The sequence below is a fragment of the Mus musculus genome, chromosome 10 (genome assembly GCF_000001635.26).
Source record: "Mus musculus strain C57BL/6J chromosome 10, GRCm38.p6 C57BL/6J".
Taxonomy (NCBI): domain Eukaryota; kingdom Metazoa; phylum Chordata; class Mammalia; order Rodentia; family Muridae; genus Mus; species Mus musculus.
The window spans coordinates 4,089,555-4,106,698 of NC_000076.6; the positions used below are offsets into that span (position 1 = coordinate 4,089,555).

The 17,144-nt window shown below is 44.6% G+C and overlaps 1 protein-coding gene and 1 non-coding gene across 4 annotated transcripts in view; both read left to right on the forward strand.

Annotated features, from left to right (window-relative positions):
- Positions 1-17,144, forward strand: part of Mthfd1l (methylenetetrahydrofolate dehydrogenase (NADP+ dependent) 1-like) — a 194,190-nt gene that overhangs the window by 116,663 nt on the left and 60,383 nt on the right. For all 3 annotated transcript variants that reach the window (NM_001170785.1, NM_172308.4, NM_001170786.1), the window contains exons 24-26: positions 442-619; positions 13,682-13,789; positions 16,823-16,975. In NM_001170785.1, coding sequence (NP_001164256.1) covers positions 442-619; positions 13,682-13,789; positions 16,823-16,975 — 439 coding nt within the window. The remainder of the gene's footprint in view (positions 1-441; positions 620-13,681; positions 13,790-16,822; positions 16,976-17,144) is intronic.
- Gm25515 lies at positions 14,759-14,915 on the forward strand. Its single transcript, XR_003949122.1, has one exon. It is a non-coding gene; the product is annotated as a U1 spliceosomal RNA (small nuclear RNA).

A 17,144-nucleotide genomic window follows, 5' to 3' on the forward strand; every position in this document is an offset into this window, starting at 1 on the left:
TACCCAGTGATTCTGTCTGATAGACTGAATGAATGATCAAAAGGAGGTGTTATGTAACTTCTTGATTAAAAACCCATAATAAGGTTGGGTGTGGTGGTGCACATACCTTTAATCCCAAACGCTCCAGAGGCAGAGGCAGACAGCTCTCTGTAAATTTGAGGCCAGCCTGGTACTACAGAGCAAATCCAGAAGAGCCAAGGTTTACACAGAGAAACCCTGTCTCAAAAACAAATCAAAGAAAACAACACTTGAGTCATGTTAAAGGGGATTCTTTCTACATGCTTTTTCATCGTGTCTGATTTATTTAAACACGTGACCACTTTTGATGTTCTCAATATATTCAGTGTTAGGGAGTGAAGTTCTATATAAACCGTTAGTCTTTCTCTCAAAACATCACTAAGTGAATACAGATGCAGAATCCACAAACGTTCTCATCACCAGGACGGACACCCGTGCAGAGATTGACTTGGTGTGTGAGCTCGCTAAACGGGCCGGTGCCTTTGATGCGGTCCCCTGCTATCACTGGTCGGCTGGAGGGAAAGGATCTGTGGACTTGGCCCGGGCTGTGAGAGAAGCTGCGAATAAAAGAAGCCGCTTCCAGTTCCTGTATGATGTTCAGGTAAGTCGCATCTACCAGTGGAGTGGCAGCTCTCGTATCTTGTAGAAGGCCAGCGCTTAAAGCACTGTTTATATGACCCATCTTATGTGGTCTTCTTGGAGATTCAACAGTGAAGGAAGCTCATGACTAAAGGCGTTAGCCATCTGATGTGCCCTTCTGCTTTCAAACATTGGGCCCAAGGGAGGGGATGGCTCTGGGTGGGAAGCTATGCTCACAGGGATTGACCTTCCAACAACAAGGCTTTTGAACAGTATCAAAGCTACTCAATTACAAGGCATGCTTCTTGTATCTCCTATGGTTCTTTTGTGTGGTGTGTGTGTGTGTGTGTGTGTGTGTGTGTGTGTGTGTGTGTGTGATATGTGTGGCCACACACAAGTCACAGCATGCATGCAAAAATCAGAGGTCAGTTTGTGCAAGTCAGTTCTGGCCTCCCACCACGTAGGTTCCAGGGATGGAACCACGAGCAGGCGAGACTCAGCAGCAGGCACCTTTGTCCACAAAGTCATCTCATCAACCCTCACAGTGGTTTTCTTGCCCAATATCTTACATAGCTTTTCCTTGTAGTAAAATATGTTACCATTTACAAATCGTGATATTGAGTACATTCACATCATTATGCAACCGGTTTCTAGGGCTATTCTCATCTTAGAACACTGAAGCTTGGTATCCATTTAACAGTCCCCCACCCCCACCCCCCCTTCCAACAGATCCTTCAGTGAACCACCATCCTACTTTATGTCTCAGAATTTGACTTTTTAGATACCGCTTATGAATGTGATCTTGCCAAAATAGTCGTTTCTTTTTTATCTGTGGCTTGTTTCACACAGTCCATGGATGATGTCATAGCACATGTGAGAATCCTCATTGCTTTTAATACTGGATATTGTCTTTACTACGTGTATGCTCTGTGTGTGTGTGTGTGTGTGTGTGTGTGTGTGTGTGTGTGTGTGTGGTGTTGGGCTGTATAACCAGCAATGGGAATACTAGGTTTTCTGGCGTGGTTTCTCTCTTTCTCATGGGGGCAGGTAGGTTTTGGTGTTTGGTCTTCTAAGACAAGCTCTCCTATAATCCTGGCTGACCTTGTAGCTAAGGGTGGCCTTAAATTTCTAATCCCTCCTGCCTCTACCTCCTTAGTTCTTGGATTGCAAGCATGTGTCACTATATCTAGCCTTATAATTCATTTTTAAACTAATGTTGGCACTCAGCCTTGGTGGAAGAGGCACATTTGGGAATTCAAAGTTGATCTCCAGTCCATAGTAAGTTCAAAACCAATGGTTCTGTTGTTTTGGTTTTTTGAGACAGGGTTTCTCTGTATAGCCCTGGCTGTCCTGGAACTCGCTCTGTAGACCAGGCTGGCCTCAAACTCAGAGAAGAGATCTGCCTGCCTCTGCCTCCCATGTGCTGCGAATAAAGGCTCGTGCCACCACCGCACAGTCAGAGCTACATGGGACCCTGTCTCAGGAAAACAAAAATCTGAGTTCTACAAAGCTTGACCCACCCCACCCCCACTCTCAAAGGAGCCCTTCCTTTTTGTATGTGTGTTTCACTTTTATTTTAATTATTTTTCTTTCCTAAGTGTCTATACCTTTTTCAAAATTGTCATATGTTGACATATCAGAGCTGTATTTATTTGTAAGGTACATAACTGATACACCATGGACTTCAGGCAGGGTCCCGTTAGACCACACTTCCCTCTCTGTGAGGCTCAAGAGCTGTGAGTGGAATCATAGGAACTCATTTTTGCAAAGGGATGACCCTGAAAGCAAGCCTTGCTCTCTCCATTGAGAGTTAACATGAACGGTCCTCCGGTGCCCTTCCTCTGAGTTTACACACATTTTGAGGTGCGACCTTCACAGCGGGGCAGGCTCACATTTGTTTTTGTTAGGTCTTTCCTGTTACTTATGTAAAACCATAGAGCCTTTCTCTGAGTTGAAACTGGGGCTGCATGGGAAAAAAAAATCAAAGCACAGCCAGCCGTGAGTTTATGACCTGGGACAGTCACAGCCCCTCCCCTAGTTTAGGCTTGGTTTCTACTCTGCAAGTCATTTTCTTTTTTTTTTTTTTTTTTTTTTTCCGAGACAGGGTTTCTCTGTATAGCCCTGGCTGTCCTGGAGCTCACTTTATAGACCAGGCTGGCCTCGAACTTAGAAATCCGCCTGCCTCTGCCTCCCGAGTGCTGGGATTAAAGGCGTGCGCCTCCACGCCCGGCGCAAGTCATTTTCAAAGCAGAGTGTATTGGGGGTTGTTATTGTTGTTGTCGTTGTTTTGGGGGTGTTTTTCTTTCTAGTTGGTTTTGAGAAAATTACTTCATTTTTTTCTTCAAAGATTCAAATTTGAATATATTCCAGTTAGATGTGGCCACTGTGACTTTTCTTGTCATCGAAATTTAAGGCATTTGCCACCAGATCCTCAAATTTTATAGGCATAAATTTAAAATACATGTATGCATGCACATGTGTTTACGTCTATGTATATGAAGTAGGGATTTTTTAGAGTAGAGGTGTGATTAATTCAAAGTCATTTCATTTTTTAAATATCCTTAGGGTTTTACATACATTACTGTGCATATGGGGTTGAATCTGTAGAATTTTAAATCTTCTCTGTATCTTACTCACTTTGTAGCCATTAGGGGAGTGGGGGGAGGGACATACTCAATGAGAACAATTACGAGCCCCTTCTTATTGTCCATGTCCCTGCCCCTTCTCTGTCCTCTCTCCCTTGGTCACCTGTGCCTGCATGCCCTTTGCCCTGTTTCTCCTTCCTCTTTTGTAGGTCCTGGGCCCTTTGGGTTGTCTGTGACAAGCTGCCTGCACATGTCCCATTGAGTTTCTTGTTGGTGACTCTGCTTTTCTCACTTCTGTGTTGTTTTCTTCTTCATTTCTTATCCAGCATGAGCTGCCTTAGCAGAGATCGGTCTTCCATCCTGCCCGTCACCAGCCTCCTCCAAGTGATTCATACCCAGTTCCCCACAACAATATCCAGAACAGATCTTGCCCAACTCTCGCTCTCCTGAGTCCTCCTTTGACCTGCATGCACCTCCATAGCCCACCCAGTGCATCATTCCTATGTGCAAAATGGCCACGAGAGATCTGAGCCTCACTCGAGAGTCACCCTGACTTTTGAAGCGTCCCCTTCACTGTCCCATTTGCCCCCTCCCAGCCCTGTCTCGCCGATGAAAGAAACAGCATGGGGGGGGGGGGGGCAGTGTGTGATTTCATTTACATGCCCTGTGAAAAACGGAACATCATTGCCATGGAAGTTTCTAGAAATGCATTGTTCCCACTAACACTATGAGGGAATCTCCAGTGGCAAGCTATGGAGGTTCCACTACAAGTTGAGAGGCCACCATCCACCTCATCCTATTCTTGCAGGACGATATCATAGTACCCTCGTTGTAGCCTCAAAGTGGACCTTAAAGATACCAAATATTATAAAATATATCTCAAGAGAACAGTTCCCTTCAGGTTCAGGGGTGACATCTCAGTGGACATGAAATAGCTTTGCTGTGCAGTTAGGAGAGTCTAACACCAAAAAGTACCCAGGCTCCTTGAACATGAAAGTAAAATGACTTGTGCTTGCACTCTTATGCGCGCACACACACACATTTCCAAGGAGGTTTGTGAGACACGAAGATGATGCATCATGAAAATACCCGCTCGGGCAGGCATGGTGGTAATCCCAATACTCGGGAAGCTGAGGCAAAAAGTGAAAAGTTCAAAAAAAAAAAAAAAGGGAGGGTGGGGGGGCCAAGTAAGTATTGGTAGTCCCTACAGAGTACTGTTTGCGAGTAATAACGAAAAATATTACCCTTGCACATTTCTTATTTTCAGTGACGAATGCAGGTTTTCTAACTATGAGACATCTATTTACTTCCCAGAGCCCAGTCACTGTTGCCCGTCACACATGGCACTTGCCTTGGAAAGATGTTTCTCAGGGGATCTCAAGTGAACCTGCTGCTCAGGGTGGAAGCTCAGGGTCCAGGCTCCTAGAAGTACACGCTCACCCCTAGGTAGCTCACTGTGCTTGTCTCTGGTGCACAGTGTGCTTTGTGTCAGAGATACAGACCCCTGATGTCCCTGGTAACGATGACATCTGTTCCCAGGGTACCAGGTAGTACGTGTGTCGTGCAGCTCTTGTACCTGTGAGGTCTGATCAGTGCAAATGAACATGGTTGGTTTCCAGTTATATGTCTGTCTGGGTTACCAGAAAGGGTGCCTGCCAAACTACAAGTCCGTCATTTAAAATTCAGACTTCATTTAAAATACAAACTGGAGTAATTACCATGCACCTGGAGATTTATATCTGACTTGCAAGTTATTAATTGATCCTTCTCTTTGAATATTTTATGGGCCTCAGAATACATGACTTCAGTATCACAGAATAAAAATGATTAACCTATGTGCTTTCAGCTCCATGGCCTTGGAGACACAAAAGAACGCTATCTTTTATTCAGCGCATCTGGGATGCATACCAATGACTTTATTTGGTGCAGAGCTGAAACAATAGTGCGGCCTTGCTAAGATATGGTCAGGGTTAGGTAGCAGAATACTAGGTAGTATTTTTAATCAATCACTCAGAAGGGATTTTTTTTTTCCAAGCTGCTACCATTAGCATCTGATCTCCAAGTGAGCAGAAACGTAACCATTTATAAGCCATTGGCTTGGTTTTATTATGTTGTTTTACATTTTTCTCCCTTTCTTTCTGGCGTATGCCCACATGTGTGTGTGGCCACAGGAGGGGTCCACATTCCCATATGCACTTGAAGGACACAGGAGAACGTTCTAGTCCATCACTCTCTACCTTAGTGAGCCTGGAGTTAGACTGGCAGCCAGCAGACTCCTTCAACCTTTGCCTCTCATAGCACTGGGTCTGTACACACGTGCTTTTGACATGGATGCTACAGAGTCAAACTCAGGTCCTCACACCTGCTTAGCAAGATCTCTTGGCCACCAAGACAGCTCTCCAGCCCCACAAAGCCTTTTTACATGGTTATTTCTAGCAGTCTTGTTTTTTAACCTTTAGTTCTGTTTCACTTTGTTTTGTTTTGTTTTGTTTTGTTTTTTAATTTTACGAAAGCATTATTACACCTCTCCCACCCTGTGCTCCCTCTGACCCTGCTTATGCTCCCACTTACTCTCTCTAATTAATGACCTCTTTGTTCTTATAGTTGATGCATATACATATGGAGGGATGCATAGATATATAAATCCTATCAGCTGAGTCCCTTTTTGCTTGTGTGTACATGGTTTCAAGGCTGGCCACTTTATATTGGATAATGTATTAAAGGGCTCATCTCTGAGAGAAGCTATTTCTCATCTCAGTAGTCATTAGTTGCCTGAGATTTTTATCTGAGGGCAGAAGTCCCTCATCTCACCCTCCACATTCGAATTGCTATTAAAATTGTTATCGTTTAGGCAGCCATTTTGAGGCAATACGGTCTCACAGGAATGTCTCCATCTTCTGGCTCCTACGATCTTTCTCCTCATTCTTCTGTGATGTTTCCGGAGCCTTAGGTACAGGAGGTGTGTGTGTGTGTGTGTGTGTGTGTGTGTGTGTGTGTGTGTGTGTGTGTATGAATGAATATATACATATTCATTCTCTGGGTTTATCCTCTGGGGCTGGGTCCCCACAAGCCGTTAACCTCTGTGTTGGGGCCAGTTGTTGTTTTCTGTAATGGGCTGCATTTGTCTGCTGAGGAGGGCTGAGAGCTATACTCCCCTGTGGTTATAGGATAAGTTTTAGTAGAGGTAGGAGTTTGCTGGTCTGGTAAAGTACATTCTCCTCTGAGATCCAAGATCTCACGAGGCCTGGATAATTGGTCAGGTTTCTAGTAACGGGCGTGATTTCCCTCCCTTTGAGCATAGCTGTGGTGATCCAGGCTGATAGAAATATTATTCTGAAAAGATTCTGAAAATACTCAAAGAAGCTATAAAATCAAACTATTGAAAAGCGTGTCTTTTTAGTGGAATAAAGCAGCCAATACACCCCCAAAAGTTTTTACTTAACCTTTGTACATACTTTTGTGATACACACACAGTCTGGGCATGGCGGAGCGGGCATTCAACCCAGCACTGGGGAAGCAGAGGCAGAGCTCTGTGAGTCCAAGGCTAGCCTGGTCTACAAAGCAAATTCTAGGCCAGCCAGGGCTATTCAGTGGTATTAACGTGTTGGCAGTCACCAACAGCTGTCTAATTGTCCTTAAAGGTCCACGGCTGTGTGGGCCCAGGCTCCTTCTGCCTTCCACTTCCTGTGCAGTCATCATTCTTCCTTCTGCTTCTTGAGATCTTTCTTGTACTTCCTTTAGGACACCGTCAAAGTTGTTTGGGCTTTGTTTTGTTTTTCCATACTGGGGGTCAACCCCAGAGCTTTGTGCATGCCAGGAGAATGCTCTGCCATCGAGCTACACCCTTGGGAGTTTCCTTTAATGCCTGGCCGGCTTTTACAGATCTCCATGCAATCTGCCCCTCCTGACTGTTTCATGTTTACCCAGAGCCTTGACTGTCAGGAGTGTCTCTCCTTCCCACATGTTTATTGTGCCGTGGCTTGCACTCTGTTAGGAATTGTTACACGAAAGGTCCCCAAAACTTGTGCATGACACCTCAGCACTGCAAAAGTACTTTCCATTGATGGCTGTTTTCATATTTAGCACAGGCTTGGACAAGGCCTACTATGTGTGAGCCACTCTGCTAGACATGAGGCCTACCAGAGGAAGGGAATAAACAGATTCATCCCCTGTGCACACAATCAGGGGAATGCTGATAAAAGAATAAACACTCATAACTTACTTTATCATTTTATTTGTTTTTATAAAAGCTATCATTTGCCTCAAAGCAGCTTAAGTGAATCTTAGTTCAGCAGAAGATCACTTAGACTGGCTTGCCCCCAAAGCGTGTAGGCCTCTCTTCACAACCAAGCAAGGAAATTATAGAAGGTTCCTTTGCTGAAGACACAGAGTACGCACACTACCCACAGGGAGGGTAGCGCTCATATGGGACTGTTTTCACACTAACTCTAAGCGGTAAGCTAACTGAGATGTTTTCATTTATTTACTTGTTAAACACTGTAGGAGAAGTCTTTCAGAACCTTGGCCTGGGGCTTCCAGCTCAGTGGATTGGAGTGCCTGCTGAGGCCATGCGGCTGTGACAGAGAGAACCAGAGGGGAAGAGACTATCCCAAGGCTTACCTCTTCCTGTTTTGCCTCCCACTATGGACTCTGTACGAGTCCCATTTAGTACAGGTCACAAAGTCAGCCTGGCACGGGAGTGGTATTCCCAAAGCACTTTCCAGTAAACACTAGCGAGGAAGACATTAGCTATCAGCAAAAGATATCCGCACTTGTGCTCACAGAAGGCTGGAGTGGTGCTGAGACAGGAAACATCGGGAGCTTAGCAGAGATGGAAAGATGTATAGGAACTGCCTGCTTAGGGACTGGGGCTCCTATGATTGCCGTCCTCCACCAGGGTATGGTCCTTGTTGTGCTTGATGAGAGAACCCTTTCCTGCTAGAAAGATCTTCTATCATCTCATGAAAGCTTTATTTATCTTGGAGTGGTATGTGCTGTGTCTGTGTTTGCACGTGTGGAGGGCAGAGAACAAATGTGAGGAGTCCTCACGTTGCTACCATTTGGGTCCCATGGATCAAACTCCAATCGGGCTTGTCGACAAGTCTCTTTACCTGCTGGCTCTGGCTCCACGATACGGTTGACCAGCAAAGACAATGGTGGTAGCTTCGGTACAGCGCCTGGAGCAAGCCTTCTTTGCGTGGTGATGTGCTGTGCAGACGATGAGATTGTCAGTTCATGTACAAAGTCCTCTGTCACTGTCACCCCAGCACCTCCTCACCTGAGCTTTCCTTTCTCTTCTGGAGCTTGTGCTTAGCTGACAGGAAATGTGTAGTCCTTTGCTCAACAGAACACTAAGGGTAGTTGCCCCCATAGCCGCTGGAGTAACTTTGGTAAATATATGGTATGATTGCTAATAATGTCAACTTGCCAGGATCTAGAAGCACCTAGGAGACATACCCCTGGGCGTGCCCATGAGGGAGTGTCTACATTGGGTAAGACCACCCAGGCTAACTGTTCCGTGGACTGGCATCCCAGACTGAATAATAATGAGAAAGTGAGCTTGGTGCTCGCATCCGTGGATCAAATGATGCACTCCATCACTGTCCTTTCCTATGAGAGAATGTATGCCCTCCAACTGCAAGCCAAAAGGAACCCTCCCTTCCTGCTTCTTTTCAGATACTTAGTCACAATAATAAGAAAGTACCACTGGGCAGTGGTGGTACACAGCTTTGATCCTATCACACAGGAGGCAGAAGCAGGTGGATCTCAAGGCCAGCCTGGTCTACAGAGCAAGTTCCAGGACAGCCAGGGCTACACAGAGAAATCCTGCCTTGAAACAAACAAAACAGAGGGGGTGGGGGGAGAAGAAGGAGGAAGAGAGGGAGAGGGGGAAGAGGGAGAAAGATACATAGATAGATATATAGATAGAATAGATACATAGATCGATACATAGATATATAAATACATAAATAGATACATAGATAGATACATAGATGGATGGGTGGATGGATGGATGGATGGATGGATGATGCTTGAGAAAAGTATGTGCTACAACCCTTGACCTCAGAGACCTGTAGCCCATCTTTACTCTTCAGCTAACATTAGCTTTAAGCTGTGTATGTTAGAAGTGTGTTGAGCTTCCTGCCATAGTCCTTTAATCTCAGCTACCCAGGAAGCTGAAACAGAGCTTGCAAGTGCAAGGCTAGCCTAGGCTACCCATAAGTTCAAGGCTAACTAGAGCAATTTATTGAAAACTTGTCTGAAGAAAAAAAGAAAAAGAAGAGAAAAGGAAAAAAAAAAAAAACAGGGTAGGGGCTGGGGATATAGCTCAGTGGTAAAGCATTTGTGTCCTGGGAGCAAAGCCCTCTGTTCAATTCCCAGTACTGAAAATAATGGCATCCTCAAGCTTATGTCTATCTGCATTTGTGCCCTAGCTCTTTATATTAACATTCCCACGCCCTCCCAAGTCTGTGCCCACATGGCAGCTGCGCTAACTGCAGCTCAGACACAGGGATAGAAACTTCCCTGACCTCTTGCTTGTGGTCCACATTCTGCCCTGCTGGAAAGTAATTAGCAATTAATAGTTAGTTGTCCCTTTTCAGAGATGAACTCTCACATGGGATTTCTCATGTGAGAGTTCTTCATGTGGTTTATAAAAGGCACCTTGCCAGCCAGCAGATTTTAGGATTAAAGTTACGTCCAGCCACTAGAGTCTATTGGTACCTCTGAATCCATCGGTACTTTCCAAAGCAGCATGAGCCTTGCCAGCAGCCCCTCCTTCAGGGAAGAACACTACAGGTGCTCCCAATGTCAAAGAAGGGAAGGCTAATGCATATTAATACTGTCCCTAATGCTGTGGTTCTCAGCCTTCCTAACACTGTGAGCCTTTGATACACTTTCTCGTGTTGTGGTGACTGTCAGCCATAAAATTATTTCATTACTATTTCATAGCTGTAATCTGCTACTGTTATAATTTGTAAGAAATATCTGATACGAACCCCTCCCCCAAAGGGATCATGACCTACAGGTTATAAACTGCTGCCCAGTGGGAGATGTGGCCTTTGGCATAGACCTGAGAGCTTTAGAGAGCTTGATGTTTGAAGAGGACAGGGAAAGAGATTTCATGAGTGAATCCCAGAAGGAAGAAGGAAGCAAAGACATAGGGTGCAGAGGCTGAAACACCTCAAGCAGGGTTGTCTCTTGGCAGACCTTACAGTGCTGTAGTGCTGGGATTTTTCTTGCTGAGGTGTGTATTGGGAAGGTCGGACTTGCAGTGGAGACTGTTCAGAGTAAAGAGAAGCTACCTCAGTGGTGAGCCAGTTGGTGCCCTCCCCAACCCTCCAACTGCTGCGAGAACATGTCGCGTCCTGCCTCTTCCCTTGCAGGTGGCATTTGATGAGTAGGAATCAGGGTTCGTATTTTTGTGGCCAGTGTGGTTTGTTTCTTAGATGAGGGTGGGAGGAAGAGGGCTTACACTTGCACACAGGTGCACCCACCCATGCATGCTCCCCTGAAGGCCAGAAGTTGACCTTGGGTGTATTTCCTGTCACCTTCCAGCACTGGTGTGTCTTCACACAAACCACAGGGTGGAAGTCAGAAGATGGCTGCATAAATGGTCCTCTCCTCCCACCACATGGGTCCTAAGGATCAAACTCCGGTCAGTCGTTGGGCTTTGCAGCAAGCTCCTTCACCTGCTTAGCCATTTTGCCAGCCCTCTATCTTGTTTTTTCAGAGTCTTTTGCTAAAGTACAGGTCGCTCTTTACCTAAGCTGGCAGATAGACTGAGCCTGTCTCCACCTCCCCAGCACTGGTGCATCAGAGCCATAATTGTGTGAGAGCTGGATCCGAACTTGGGTCCTCAAGCTTGTGCTGCAAGCTCTTTAACCACACAGCCGTGTCCCTGGCCCACGGCTTTTGGTTTTTGGTTTTTATCATTTTAATAACTATTTTCTTGATTACTAGTGAGACTGTTTTTTATGTAGTTATTAGGTTTTGCCCATTATTAAATGCCTTTTTATAGACATTCAAAATTTATTTTAGTACCAATATTCTGGCTTTTAAATTATCCAAATCGCCAGGCGTGGTGACGCACGCCTTTAATCCCAGCACTTGGTTGGCAGAGGCAGGCAAATTTCTAAGTTCGAGGCCAGCCTGGTCTACAGAGTGAGTTCCAGGACAGCTAGGGCTATACAGAGAAACCCTGTCTTGAAAAAAAAACAAAAACAAACAAACAAACAAAACTATCCAACTCTTTATCTTCTCTCGCGTACCTGTATCCCTTTACTTTCTAGGTTTTATGTTTGTAAATTCGGAAGTTCCTGGGTCTGATGATACACACTCATAATCCCAGTGCAGGGGAGCCTCAGTCACCCTGCCTCAGGGGAAAAAAACAATTGTTTTAATTTCATGTATTTTATGCGTATGCTTCTCCAAACATGTGTGAATGTTTCTGCACCATATGCACGCCCTGTGCTTTCAGAGGCCAATAGCGGATGTCTGATTCTCTGGGACTAGAGTCACAGACAGTTGTGAGCTGCAATATAGGTGCTGGGAATGGAACCCAGGTCCTGTGAAAGAGGTTCTTAACCACTGACTGAAACTATCTTTCCAGTCCCTAGGGAAAAATTATGGATCTATAAATCATTTCTTTTGTGACTTATTCTGGTATGTGTGTGTGCATTGGTGTAGGGGTATAAATGTGAGTGGATCGACAGGGTTTCACGTAGTCTAGGCTATTCTTAAACTCACTAAATAGTCAAGGCTTGACTATCTGTGAATCTCCCAAGTGCTGAGAATGCGGGCATACATGACCCATGTCCAACCTTATGACCTTCTGTTGCTGCCATCTTTAAGAAACCCTTCCCTCCATTGGGAAGACAGAATCCTGTGATATTTAGAGTTTTTGTTTTTAAATCTCTCCCATATTAGATATTTTGCAGGGAGAGGGCCTGGTGTGGTTTTATTTCTTTCTAATCAAAAGTCCACTGGGTCACTGACCCTTCCTTGTCTGTTATAACTACCTCATGTCTGTGGCAATGCCCTTCCCAGTCCGTTCATCTCTTCCTGTGTTGTTATCACGAGGAATTGACTAATATAGTTTTGAAGTATTGTTGATACTTGATTTGTGCCATGACTCTCTCTTCCTTATGTATTTTATAGCCAGTTGGTCACATTCCAGAGTCCCAGGTGCTCTTGGGTTTTCATTGAAATTGCATAAAACTAATAAAGTAAGTTATAAAGAGCTGATGTGTGAATAACACTGAGTCTCTTCATTCATGCGCACAGCATTGGTCTCCACCACTTATGGTCCTTTCTGTATTCTCCAGTGAAAGCTTACAAATACATGCACCTGCTGTGTATGGTGGCTTGTGACTTTCATACCTGCACTCAGGAAGCAGAGGCAGGCAGAGCTTTGTGGCTTTGACATATAGTCTGCATTGCGAGTTACCAGTCCAGCAAGGACTACATAGTGAGGTCCTGGCCGGAGGCGTGTGGCAGCGACAGCGGTGTGGGGGATGGAGGGACCTACATTTTCATTTCTGTTTTATTTGTTAAATGTCCAATATTTAAGTTCCAGTCCACAGAACAACTTGACAATATCACAATCTGCTGTACTGAAAAGTGTGATTCTAAGCAGTTTGTGGCTTTATCAGGGTTGGGAAGGTAGCAAGAACTAGGTTTTCGTATGTCATCATTGCATAACTCTCCTGCCTGTAGAATATACCAAATGCCCTTGCTGTGTACGGTCTATAGGGTCATCTGCACAATGAGTAATGCTGTCCTTACCGCAGGGTCACACCTAGGTTTCCTGTCCAGTGTTTTCCAGATAGCATCACACACATTGATTTACTAGTTTCCTTCACTTTGTTTTTATCTGGTTGGGGGTGATTCATTGGTTGCTCTCTTTGGAAGGAGTCGGGGGTTTGTTTCTGTGGGGTTTTGTTGCAGTTGTTAAGGGTTTCGGCTCTGTGAGATAGACTCCCTATGTTGCCCAGGTTGGCTTAAACCTTACAGTGCTCCCTCAGTCTTCCCGGTGCTGGGATTTGGTGCTGTAGTGTACCACTACAGCTGTTGTCTTTTGCTAATCTCTAGTCTTCTCAGAGCTTCTCCCACACTGCCTGATTTCCCAGCGCTAGCTAATGTGACCGGAGAGTCATGTCCGGCATCTCCGATGTAACACCCAAACGTATCAGCATCAATGTCTGCGAAAGCCGACCGCTCTTAGGAATGTTTTTGCACGGCATAAATCATTATTTTAACGTTGAAATGGATAAAAATGGTTAACTAGGTTGACAGGCTTCCCTCCTGCCAGCTGATGTCTGCTGTGAGCATTTCAGTTCCTGGATGACAGAGCGAGAACGGATGGCTGGCTTTCAATACTATGCTTGTGGGGGAATTTTCAGTCAAAAATGTAAAACTTTGCCAAGCTTTGCATCGAATTGCTGTACTCTTCAAGCACTTGAAGGCCAATGATTCTGTTGCCCTTTGTGTTTCTCCAGCTTCCCATCGTGGAAAAGATAAGAGTCATTGCCCAGACTGTCTATGGAGCCAAGGACATTGAGCTGTCTCCTGAGGCGCAGTCCAAAATCGATCGCTATACGCAACAGGTAAACAAGATCCCCCCACTCTTCTTAGGTAGGGTATCTGCCGTTATCTCAAAATACACACCTTGATTTTAAGTTCCGTCTCCTAGTGAAGCTCTACTCAATTGCCAGAGGACCAACAGAGATTAAAGGTTTGGAAGTGTTGGCTAAGTAAACCATCATAATAAAGACATTTACTCTCTGACTCAGGTATCCTTGATCTCCGAGATCATGAATGCGGCTCTGGTTTGCAGAGCTGGGGATGGAACCCAGAGCCAGGCTCTTGTACTAGGTCAGCACTTTCCCACGGGGCTCTATCCGTATCCAATGTATGCGGTATGGCTGTCATCAGAGTTCACATGCACTCCCAATCCCTCAGTCAGAAGCACAGGGAATTGTCCCTTTGGTATGCAGAGGGGAGTCAGCCTTTGATTCTTTACTGCCCTTTTGGCTCTACTGTCTTAAAAATCCTTGCATACGACCAGTGAGGTGAACGCAAAGGGAGTGTTCAGTGTTCAGTGAGGTCTGTATGCAGGTAGTTCATTACCTTGTTCTCAGGAGTTGAAGGCTACACCATCTTCTACCTCTAGACAGGGACAAGGGCTGGAGGGGCTATAGCCCAAAGGTCCCTGAGCCTCAAATACTTCCACCTGCTTTACCCTTGCTACACAGAAGTCAGCATCTCAGTTCGATGTCAGGATCACTACATTACAAATAACATTGTCGACTTTCCCCCTCCAACCCCTTTGTCTTATTTAGAATATGTGTGATATTTTGTTAAATACTATCCTATCAGTGCCAAGTTGAATGCTCTCTGGGGTCTGATAAAAATCGTTTTCTCAACTGGGCAGACTGGTATCTCAGACCTTTAATCTCAGGGCTCAGGAGGCAGTGGCAGGCAGATCTCTCTGTGAGTTCGAGCCTGGTCTACAGAGCTAGTTCCAGGACAGCCAGGGCTACACAAAGAAACCCTGTCTTAAAAAAACCAAATGTCTACTCACCTGGCATGGGAGGCACCACAGTCATGAAGTCAGTTTTTGCAGGCGAGGCTTACCCATTGCACCCGGGATTTGCTGACCCTGCAATATCCCCAAATGTGGGAAACCTGACTGCCTAGTTTGTGGTAGTGGAGGACCCCACTCACCCTCTCCCCTGGAGAAAAGAATTTTTTTCTTGAAGTCTGAACTTGTATTCTTTTGGCATGGCTCGTTCGTTTCTATTTTCTGTTGTACTGGCCCTGGATCTAAAAGCCTCTCTCACATTCTCAGCCAGGGCTCAACCCTAGCCCCAGCTTCTCTGTTTTTTTTTGGGGGGGGGGGTGGTTTGGTTTTTTTTTTTTTTTTTTTTTTTTTTTGAGACAGGGTTTCTCTGTATAGCCCTGGCTGTCCTGGAATTCACTTTGTATACAAGGCTGGCCTCGAACTCAGAAATCTGCCTGCCTCTGCCTCCCAAGTGCTGGGACTAAAGGTGTGCCACCACCACCCGGCTCTCTCTTTCTTCTTTGTGTGTATGAGAGAGTGTGTGTTTTGCACACATGTGAGCATACGGGTGTGTGCATGTGTGCATAGACATGCAGAAAGCATCATGGTCTACCTGACTGCCTTGAAATAGGGTCTCTCACTGAACTAAAAGTTAACTGTCTTGGCTGGGTTTTTTAGTCAGCATGCTCTTGGGATCCTCCTGTCTCTACTCATCCCACTCCCATCATGCTGGAGTTACAGACATGCACAGCCACATATATATATAAAATATATTCATATATAGTATGTATAATAAGTATTTATTTTATATTTTATACATTGTATATTATATAATTATATATCTATATTATATATACTATATGAGATATAGCATATATGATTTTATATACTATATATTATATATAAATTTTACATGTTATATATCTTGTAACATATATTTATATTATAACATATATAAAATATGTTCTATATTTTAAATTATATGTAATAATTTATATTCTTTAATGTTATAATTTATTCTAATAGTCTTTTTTCATTTTGAAATATGACTTATGGTAGAATATGTTAATGGGATGATACATTTTTTAATTTATAGTAAATTTTCAAAGGCCATGCATATAATTTTATAGGAATTATTTCAATACTTATTCATTTTACAAAATCAGAAATTCTAGGTACCAGTTATGATATTTTTTCCTCGCCAAAATCCTCATTAATATGTAAAAGTAGGGATTTCAAGAATATAGTACCCACTCCCACCCCCGCCCCCACAACTGATATGGCTCTAAAATGTTCTAAATAGTTGTATGTTGAATCATAAGCAATTACATTCTGTCATCTGTCTGTCTACCACGGGAATATTCCTTAAGCATTAGTGTCAAGTATGTGGTTGCAATTAATTAGTAAGGTCTCTGAAGGAACACTATGTGCTGTGTAATTACAGCATCCTTCCCAGACACTGTTCTTTTTGTAAGTTGCTGCACGTGACTTCCTCCCCTTTCACCTTTGGAATTCTGGGTCAGGCACAGACTTTGGTCCTTAAAAATAAAAGAAGCTGAAAAAGTGACCTCATCTTAGTTCCTAGAATGTAATCGCAGATCAAATAGCCATGATTCATGAGCCAGCACAAAGGGCCCTTTGCTTCCCAGCAGACCCCAAGAAGGGCAGAACAATGGCCCTAAGAGCCTCATCAGGAGCCTTGTTCTGGTTACCTTTCTCCTTCCTGGATATCAATAGCCTTGGAAAGTGCTTTCTACAGCATGTCCAGTGCTGTGTCTAAAAATAGCCTTGCTTATACACACACACACACACACACACACACACACAATGCAAGTGCCTCCTCTCTAGGAGAACCTTCAGAGTAAACAAAAAAAACCTCACAACCGCTAAATAATGGCCTTAAGAGCAGAGGTCTTGTCCTCCCTCAGCTTCTAGCTGAACAAACAGCCACGCCCACTAGCCTCACCTGCTGGAGTCTGTGCCCAGACACAATTGCTGCAGAGCTCGTGTAAACAAAGATCCAGTGCACGAAGCCAGCACTCATGGCAAAGAAAGTAATTCCTTTTCATTCCTGCAGGGTTTTGGAAATTTGCCCATTTGCATGGCGAAGACCCACCTCTCTCTCTCTCATGAACCTGACAAAAAGGGAGTGCCGAGGGATTTCACTCTGCCCATCAGTGATGTCCGGGCCAGCATCGGGGCTGGGTTCATTTATCCTTTGGTGGGAACGGTGAGTACCAGACCTCAAAGCTATTCCTAGTTTGTGTTGCTGTCACGTCTTAATCATGCTCTGCCAACTCTACGAATCACACAGCAGGATGGAATTGACAATTTTTGCTGGTTTTCTAAGCACTCTTCCACCAATAACAGGGTGAAAATACACCTCTGCCATCTCGGGC